Below are 10259 nucleotides of genomic sequence, written 5' to 3'. Positions count from 1 at the left end.
ATCTGAACAGAGGGAAGAATGTAAGATGAGATTTTTTTGTGTGAAGATTGATTTTAGAGTTTACCTTATTATACTCAGGTTTTGTAAGAAAAAAAGGAATAATTTAATCAATGATAACTATTTGTATTCTTTTGCTTCATTCGGAGGTGTGTTTGGGGCTTTTCATTTCGTGTGTTCATCACTGAAACCTTGAAACCTTGCTGCAAATGCTATGGTATCCATGCTGGTTAAGTGTGTCTTGAAGTTTCAATAAATCACCAATAGTGTCAGCAGGTGAGTAGTTACCATCAACTCACCTGCTCTGGGTCTCACAACACTAAGGTCGATTCCTTGTGTTTCTTGGACTAACGATTCTTTCTTTTTCTTGTTGGTCTCCTTCTGTAGTAGTTTCTTTGCAGAATTCATTTCACTATAAAGGCCAGATTCACACAGTCTCCTCCACACCGTTTTCTATATAGTTAACAATGTTTTACAACCTATCGTCTACTTCCAAGCCTACAGGAGAGCCTACGGTGGCCACAAAACTGAAAAATATAGAGCCAATGTATGGTGTGTTCATTATGGGCTATTGCAGAAACATGGTGGACATGAGGATCTGCTCTCTCTGTAAATCACTTCAATTATTATTTTCAGGTAATTATATTCAGTTTTCTGTCATATTCTGTCAAGAGATTGCCTAAATACTACACATTGATCCCGAAGTGAAAGTGATTAAAGGAGTTGAAAATTCAGGTGACCTTCCAAGCACTGAAAGCAGTTGGAGAAAAGTTTACAATCTAAGTCGTGGAAGATTTTTATTGTAGTTCAAAGGTGAAATTGTAGTATAGTGAAGTGTAAGCTTTGAAAGGAGAAATGTCAAATGTGTTGTTTTTTTTTGGTAAAAATGATTTTTTTTTTGAACATTCAAACATTTTCTTTGAAAGATACAGTAACATGTAACTATTTGTGTGCTTTGGCCATCACTTTTGTCATGTTTCTTTTGCTTAAGCATAAACAATGTTGGCACATTACCCAAACAAGATGAGAAAGAACACTGAAACAAATCTACAGAAAATTAATCAGCAACCATTTTTGTAACTGGTCAATCAAAACATCAAATATTCCTGTTACAGCTTCTCAAATGTGTATAATTGCTGGTTTTCTTAGTCTGGTATTAAAGTAAACTGAACACCTTCGGGCATAACCAACGTGAAGGAAAATTGAGGTAGAAGTGTCTCAGTATTTTCTGACATTTCCTAGACTAAATGATTAATCAAATGATGCTGTAAATGATCAGCAGATTAATCAATAACAAACATCTTAACAGTAGGTGCAGCCCTGGTACCTTTGGGAGGTAGTCAGACAACTAAACATGGTGAATAAAACCTCAAATTCAGTCCCCTTACAGAACCTGGCTCTCAACAGTCATTTTAAAGTAAAAGAAAATAGAATGAATTAAAAATGTATCCACAGCTAATAACATAAACTTTATTTTGACTTGACTGAAAAAAAAATAAAAATAAGGTATTGCATATTTAATAATGCCAATAGAACATTTGGGAAAAAATAAATGTCACATTCACGTCATCTGCAATCTGTTAAAGCTCTCAGCCACCCACCTGAGGGGAACAGCATGTAGCATAGAACAGCAGTGTAATGTTGCCACAAGCACTTAAGATGTGACACTAGTTTAAAACAGTCTTGGCAGGTAGTAATAGAAAAAGAAATCATCCAACTTCTTCGTTATTTTGATGAAAGCCACGTCTCTGTAGATGTGTTGAACCAGTATGTCTTCTCTGAAGAACACCAACAAATCACACCATGACGTGCCTGCTACCATCATCTCTCCTTGGATGTGTCAGTTTGGGTAGCAATGAAAGATTTGTAGGACACCATCCTGTATGAAACCAGTTAATAGTATTATTAGCTTTGTAAGCATATTGGAAAAACTGCACCAGAACAATTAGTCATTCAGAGTCTCACTCTTACCTTGGCAATTCTAGCATGGCTTTCTCTAGTACACTCTTTGACTAAAGAAAGCATTCATTATTTCATGCTTCATCTGTTGAAACAAAACAGTCTAAACCAGTCCTTAAGGGCATCCAGATGTTTTCTGACTGCTTTTCTATAATAGTATTCCAGGATATTTCTAGGACATCTTCAGACCTGGGCAGTATCATTTGACTGAGTAAGAGTTTTGTTAGTTTATGCTAAGGCCAGAGAGGAGCTTGAGAGATAAACCTTGAGTTAAACTGAATAAAAAATGTATAATTGGATAATTTTTTGTCTACTGACAGATCGATGAGACAATTCATTTCAGCACTACACACAACACACCTAGTGATAAGCCAAACCTTTGCTCTGTACATGGTATCGAACAGCATTTCAAATTGTATTTCTGATTAAACCTAACAACATAATTTTGCTTTCAACTAGAAAATTGTTCTGCCCAAGCAGGCACAATGGTTATTAAATCCTTGGACAAGTCAGCCCAAATTCAAGGATTTGCCAACATTTAAGATGAACATTGATGTAATTCTCTAGACGTTCGGTATTTGGGGAATAGACTTACACCCCCCTATCATACATTGCTTTGTCTGCTGTTGTACTTAGTGTTTTGCTACATTAAAAATGCTTTTCTTTTCATCTCCAACCTGTCACAGTCAGATTTATTCATCAAATGCTTTTGATCTGTGAGTTTCTAGGACACTGAAAAAAAACACACCATTTTTCTTGCCTTTCTTTTATGTTTTTGAGGTTTCGAGCTTTCATTTTCACTCCTGGATGGTTGTGGGCAATCTGTGCCTGCATCTGAGTCATTAATATTTGATAATATGTATGCTGAACAATCACTAAACTTTGATCACAGTATATCCGGGGAAGTCCAGAGGTTATAAATATGGAGTTGCAAAACTCAACAAAGGTTCAAAGGTTAGATAAATTGAAAACAACACTAAACATGGCCTGTTGCATAATTGTGCTCAAAACCAACTTCACCATTTATTTTATTTTTTTATTGTTGTTTATAAAATCACAAATCATTGTCATGTTTAAAGCCATCAGAACCAGTAGTGTAGAGACTGAGACTGTAGAGAATGTAGAGACTTGAAATGAATAAAAAGAATTAATATAAAGTCTTATCGTTTCCTCTTCTAGCTTTCCTTTCTCTCCTCTCTCATCTCTCTCTCTCTGCGGGCCGGCCGTCCTGTTTCCCCTTCCCTTCCTGCGCTGAGGCTGTGGCTCAGCGTCTGAAGTGCCATCTACCAGTTCCGTGTGTATAAGTTTGTGATGTTGGGCATGTTTGACTTTTTTCCTCATCTGGCTCATTTTTCCACACAAACTGGAGTTAAGTTATCAGTTCCCCCCAGCCTTTGTTGTTGTTGTTGTGATCCCCAGCTTATACCATATTCAATTTGCCCTTCCTTTGTTTTTTTGGCAACGGCTCTGTTATGTCCAGGTTCTCCTCAGTGTTCACCTCATGGGGCTGCTCTCTGACATCTGTGTTTGCTCCAGCATATCGACTATAGAGAAAAAAAGAAAAACACCAATATTTACAAACCTTGCTTCACTTACTTACACATACTTGAGTATAAACAGACACCAGAAAACAACTCTGTCTGAATAAAGATCTGGTGATAGTGCAATGGTGCAGAGTGCAAAGGATGCTGAAATAAATATGGTTTGTATAGCCGATTGTGTTATGTAGATGAGGTAGGTGGATATGACAGACAGTATATACAGTATGGACAGCACGAGTAGACTGTGTGTGAGTGAACATAAACTAGACGTAAACAGTGAGAATAAATTATAATTAACATGGTATTGTATGGATTTACAGCACGGTGTAATGTTACGGACACAGTGTGTCTGGTTTTGAGATCAGATTAAAGATTAGATAATAAAAAAAGGTAAAGGTTTGTTTGTATGTATGTTTAATGTATGTTTGCATGCTGCTACTGGATGCTTGAATTTCCGTTGGGATTAATAAAATATCTATCTATCTATCTATCTATCTATCTATCTATCTATCTATCTATCTATCTATCTATCTATCTATCTATCTGTCTATCTATCTATCTATCTATCTATCTATCTATCTATCTATCTATCTATCTGTCTGTCTGTCTGTCTGTCTGTCTGTCTATCTATCTATCTATCTATCTATCTATCTATCTATCTATCTATCTATCTATCTACACGCTACACACCGACAGGGGGCGGTAATGCATTTTGTTGGCCACTATCTGCTTTAGCTGAGGAGAAGATGAAGAAGAAGAAGAAGGGGCAGGCAGCTGGTGACAGCCGCTCCCCCCACAGCAGCAGCAGCAGTCAGTCAGTCAGTAAACTCGATCAAACGGAGACATTACTGCACAGCACGGTGGAAATACAGCAACAACGTTTACCGTTCACGGCTTTTACAACTTTACACCGACCGTCTTGTCGGTTGTTTCCCGGCAGCGGCGTTGTCGGTGTCGCTGATGTCAGACTGAGCTGACACTGTTGCTCCGAGTTTGACGTTAGCTCCAACGTTAGACATCTAGCGAGCCGAGGCTAGCTCACCTCGGTGTTTACGGTCCGGGAGCCCCCGCTGCTCTGCCCTGTGGCGTTACTGACAAACACGTCAGGTGGCCGGGTACTTGGCAAAGATGGGTGACATAAACCCATCGACATCACACGCGTTTCAGTCGGAGGTGAGTGTTTTTGTGCAACTGTTTCTCACAGTGAGCGAGTTTGCAGTCACGGCTAACGACGCTAAGCTAACGTCAACTTGTCCGGGGGGCTGTCATCATCACACGATGTAGCAGCTGCTGGTTAGTTAGCCCGCCGTGCTAATGTTGACATAATGTCTAGTTGGACACGTAAAGTGTTCAGACACGCTCAGATCAAACTGTCAGCTTCCAGTAATGGTGTGAGAGTGAGACGTGAGCGTCAGGTGGTGACTGAAAACACATTCCTTCATCATCGCCGAGCATGCTAACCACGGCTAACTGTGTTAACATCACATTTATATTAACATCAGTCCCCTGACACTGAAGCTTTCAGGGCTCCATGTGAGTGTCATCGCCAGTCTTTAATCTTTAATCACCCCATAGTTTAGTTTGCTGGTTGAACTCCAGCTAGCTGCTAGCCTCTTAGCACTAGTTACTTATTTGCTGTCTGTTTGCTTGCTAGCCCACCTAGCTAACATTAGCTGTCGTGTTGTGGGGGGTTGGTCGGACGGACAGAAATGTGTCCGTGCGATCAATCACTTTGCTTCGTGTTTGTCAGCATGCTCGTTTTTACTTTTGTTACGCCCAGTCTGCGGTGTAAACGTTATGATCAACGCCGTGTCGATGGGGGCTAATGTCCCGATGATGTGACTGTGTTTCAGGGCTTCAGTCCGCCGTACAGGAGGAGGAGGACGGTGGAGGATTTTAACAAGTTTTGCACTTTTGTCTTGGCCTATGCCGGTTACATCCCATACCCCCAAGAGGTGAGTTAAAGAGGGCGGTCACACACCTTCACTGAGACACCTGTATTGTCTGGCTGAGCTGAGCTGGGGGGGCGTTTCTTCAATGTTAATGCAATTAAATGTAAATACACACAATGGCTGATTTGTAAAATTCAATGGAAACAAGATGTTTGTGTGGTGAATGAAAGAAGACAGCAGAGACTGGATGAACTCCTGTGTGTGTCTGTTGTGATTGACACACGAGTGGTCTAAACTAAAGATGTACTAAACCTGTTGCCCTGAGTCACACAGATCATTAATTGTGCCGACTCAGCAGAATTTACATACGATGTTAAGTTCGCTTATGCTTGCATTGTGTCACATGTTTGCGTAAAGAAAGAAAGAAAGAAAGAAAGAAAGACAGACATAGCCAAACAATGAGATTATCTTGTACAGATTCTTTTGTCCCTGCTGTTTATTTTAGTTTGAGCACACTCCCTGTTAAGAACTAACTTTCTAAGCCTTTTTCTTAACCATTCACCCTGCAACAATACCATTTTTGCATACAAGTTTTCAGTATGTGGACTGTAAGAAATGGCTTCGTGGCCTCCTGTTTGGTTTGCTGCATCCTTCTTGACAGTCTTGTCACCCACACTGCTGTTTGTCACCGCATTAACTGAGCCCTCTGTTCGATGGTGTGTAGACCTGCTCACACAGTTCATCCATGTTCCTCTCCATGACACGTTTATAACACGTGTGTTACGGTTGAAAACAGACACCCACAGTCTGTTGTTACGTACACCATTACCAACAGGTAAGACCCTGTAGGGGGCAGGGGTATTCCAGTTTTCACAGCCTTTGCAGCCTCATCAGAAATCGAGGTAGTAACATCCTACTATGGAAAAACACGGATTGAAATGTACGAGCTTGTTTCAGACGTCGGCCAAAAACATCAAAGTGTGACACCCTGTTTTTTTTTTTTCAGCAGGAGTTTCTTTTGTCTGAACTGATGTTGGACAAATTCACTTCCCCTCTCTCACCGTCAGTGGCAGGGACTTCTAGAGTCTGACTCATTTTGTTCCAAGTTGTGGTTGTTCCTTCGAAGGTTTATTCTTTCATCTGCCATTCGTCTGTTTCTCTCTTTTATCACGTGCTCGATTTGTTTTCATTTCCGCCCCCCTCTGCCTGTGTACATTTCATCACGTGGTACAAAGCTCTCATGTCTTGTCTTGTCATGTTTTTTATGCACAAGATCTGTTTGTCACAGGGCAGAGTCAGAGAGCTCACAGGGGTCTGAATTAAAAATGTAATATCATGTAAATAGTGCAACCCAACTTCTAAGCTGCCATGAGAGTGATTTAGCGTTGCTTTCGGCCTCATTACTGGAGTATATTCACAACCCCGAACCAGAGTCAGTACCAATTAAAATTATAACAGCCAAAACATAGAAAGCTGAATAGTCTGCTGCACCTTAGCCACACACAGATCTCTGAAAGGGAGAGTGTCTTGCTAATCCTTGGTACAATGGTAATGTGTTGATTGGTAATTAGGAGTATTACAGGATATCTTTTTCTTTTGAGTGGATGATTTGCCTCACAACATACAGTATTTTCTTTTTAATCACCATCTTTTATCTCCTCATGTGAGGTTGCACTCACTTCTTCATTTGTTGTTACAGGACTCTCCACTGCGCAGTAGTTCCAGCCCCCCCAACAGTACAGGCAGCACAGCTGACAGTGATGGCTGGACCCCTGGACCCCCTACCTCCTGTCCCCAGCGCCCTTCCAAGGTGCCCCAAGACAGGAGCAGGAAGCGTCCACAGCCAGCCCCACTGTCCAGTCACACCAAGAAAGATGTGAGTTGAATTGAAGTCACTGTCATTAGCCCCTTATAGTATGTTTAACTTCATCTCTTTTGACATAACGTCTCCTTTTCCCCCCTATTTCATAGCACACTATAACCACCCTGCACCCAGATGACCGCAGGAAAGCTGACAAGCTAAAGAAGAAGAAAAGGAGAAAGGAGAGGGAGCAGTCAACCGGGGAGGAGAGCGAGGTCCAGCAGGCCCACTCAACAGTCCCCGAGCTGCAGTATCCCGCCTCCTTTGGTGGCCGAGTGATCAAAGAAGAGCCTGAAGATGATATCAGCATTCCCCTCCACCCCCAGCATCTGCCTAACCCAGCGCCCTGCAAGGAGGAGCCCAAGGAGGAGCGTCGACACTGGGAGGGTCAAGACATAGAAGAAGGGGTGGTAAAGGTACAGAAGGTGGAGGGCTTTTCAGGAAACCGAAAGGTGTTCCGCCAGGGGAAACAGGTGGTGTTCAGAGACGAAGATGGATCAGGAGAGGACGAGGATATCATGGTAGACTCGGGTAAGGTTTTTCATGCTGGTTCCTAATATCGTCATTGTTAATAGTTTGCCAAAGTGACCAAGCTTAACTCTGTGTATGCTCTCTCCTCCTCAGACGACGACTCGTGGGACCTAGTGACGTGTTTCTGCATGAAGCCTTTCGCAGGCCGAGCCATGATCGAGTGTAACAAGTGCAACACCTGGATCCACCTGTCATGCGCCAAGATTCGCAAGAGCCACGTGCCAGAGACATATGTGTGCCAGAGCTGCAGAGAGACGCACGGAACCCCAGATACCCGCCGCTCCCACCGCTCACGTGTAGTCCCCAGCAAACATCTGCTAGACTGACCCCTCCCAGGCCAAACTCTGAACTCTGACCCCTTCCCCCTCCTGCTTCCCCTGCACCTGCTGGACTGACCCTTCCTCAAATTCAGGTCTTGCACCCTTCAGTGTCTGTCCTTCATGGTTGGCCAAGAACCCACATTTTCTATAAACACTTAGGTGGACCTATCCCAAGCCCTTATCCCATTTGAAAACAGTCTTGAGTGCTATTTTAGATTTACTAAGGTTTGTTTCTGCTTCCCTACAGACTCTGTGCGTAAGGCAATCACTGAATGGATGTCCGTCTGTAGATGACATTAGCATAGCAGCAAATCGCTACTGTTGGGACTTGGTGTCTCGTGAACACTGGAAACATTTGAACTGCCATATAAAGAGAATACCCTCACAACTGCCACCCACTATGGTGCATGCTGGGATTTGTGGGAAAGACAGTTTGCACTTTTTCTCACTTTTTTAAAAAGAAAACTCCATCTGACCTTTCTGTCACAGGGACAGGTGTGTCTTTCTGATTAAACTGGATTTGATTTCTCTTCGAGGCCTCTATTAATGTCACACAATTAACCATTGAAAATGAGAAAACAAGATAAGCCTTGTGTTAATTGCTTCAGATGGTGCTATAGTATAAAGCTGAGGTATAATCCAGTAGAACAAAGATGTAGGATAAGAGACTAGAGTCTGCATCTGTTTGTTGTTCTCTCTTTTTTTGTTATTTAAGACATTGCGAACGAATATCATTGAGGCTTTAAGTCCGTACAATTGAACCAAGCGCTTGTTCCTCTTCCTTTTACTTAAATTGTCTTCCAGCCTCGGCTGCTCCTCTAAATCAAGATGTTATTTGGCCACACAAGGAGCTTACACACCCTTTGAAAACATTGAAACGGTGTTCTTATTTCACCACGGTTCTGTTTGAGGAAAATCTTCATGATTTATAACTAAAAAAAAAAAGAAAAGATACCAGATAACTGACACGATTGAGATAACATGACAGTCTTATTCAGTGAAGGTGTTTTCTGTTGCTCTGGTCAGTGTTTTTGCTGTAGTTCTTTTGACAGGATTGAACACTGGTTTTGTCCTTGAATACTTTAATTTTCCAAACCGTTATTTAAATGTAATCTTTTTTGTTTGCAGCTGTTTCATGCTCATGACGAAATCCTTCGGCCGTCCTGTTTAAGCATCATCACAAAAACAAGCTATCTGAACTGGAATAGTGTTCTCTCAAGAGTCCAATCGAAATTATGCATGCAGAGTGTGTGTTTGTGTGTGTGTGTGTGTGTGTGTGAATGGTTAACACTGAAGGTGTTGACAATGCATGTACTGCTATGAGTTGTCTCAACTAATCACCATGGTTTTGGTCTTTTGTAAGATGATGAAATGGATATCTTCAAAAAGGGCCATGGGCACGGTCTGTTTTTTTTTTTCTTCTGTTTGTCTCTAAAGGGTCAGATCAGAAGAACAGATCTCAGTCTCATATCATCTCTCACTAATGTTTTCACAGCAGTATTCAGTTGCTTCCATATGCAGCGAGTTTAATGGAAAAAAAACCCTCCCCCTCCCCCTAAAACTTGCAATTTGGATGAAAGATTTGAAGCTCATTCATGTGCCATCTGCTGTTCTTTATGATTATATAAAAGCCATAATGTAGAGTGACAGATTTTAGACTTGGATATTAGTCCAGGATGGGGTTTTACAATGCAGAATCAATGACTTGACCAGGGAACGACTAACGCACACATAAACACGTAATGAATGTTTGGTTTGTAAAGAACACAAGACTTTCCAAGAGTTTAAAGTGGTTAAGCTCATTTCTGCACTCTTGTCTTCTGGTATTTACAAATGTTGATAAACTGGTTCGTACCCAGCAGTCACCCAGGTGGTGATGGTTTCTAAGACCTAAAAATCATTTGCTGTTTCTCAGGACATTCGTGTCTTGACGAGAACCTGAAGACGACTTCAGGCACAAATTTCTAATTTTAGTCTGCGTCTTTAAGACATCAGTGTAATTATTGTTAACAATGCTCATTGTGATACAGCTCGTTTATTCTGATCCTGGGTTGTCCTATCCCCTTATTGAGAAAGCGTTGTCTGTACTGTGGTGCAAACTGTTTCTGTGAAACTATTGTAAACTATTGTAAATAAAGAGTTACCATTTTAACCCGTT

The 10259-nt window shown here is 41.4% G+C and overlaps 1 protein-coding gene across 1 annotated transcript; it reads left to right on the top strand.

Annotated features, from left to right (window-relative positions):
* The first annotated feature begins 4248 nt into the window (after nt 1-4248).
* On the top strand, nt 4249-10253 carry phf13 (PHD finger protein 13). Its single transcript, XM_010754363.3, has 5 exons — nt 4249-4670; nt 5351-5452; nt 7089-7265; nt 7361-7781; nt 7875-10253. Exons 1-5 carry the CDS (start codon nt 4626-4628, stop codon nt 8105-8107), a joined length of 978 nt encoding a protein of 325 aa, XP_010752665.2. The 5' UTR covers nt 4249-4625; the 3' UTR covers nt 8108-10253.
* Nucleotides 10254-10259: the final 6 nt, after the last annotated feature.

This window comes from Larimichthys crocea, chromosome VI (genome assembly GCF_000972845.2).
Source record: "Larimichthys crocea isolate SSNF chromosome VI, L_crocea_2.0, whole genome shotgun sequence".
NCBI classification, from domain to species: domain Eukaryota; kingdom Metazoa; phylum Chordata; class Actinopteri; family Sciaenidae; genus Larimichthys; species Larimichthys crocea.
Note: the sequence above shows the minus strand (reverse complement) of the source record. Positions and strands in the feature narration are given on the sequence as shown.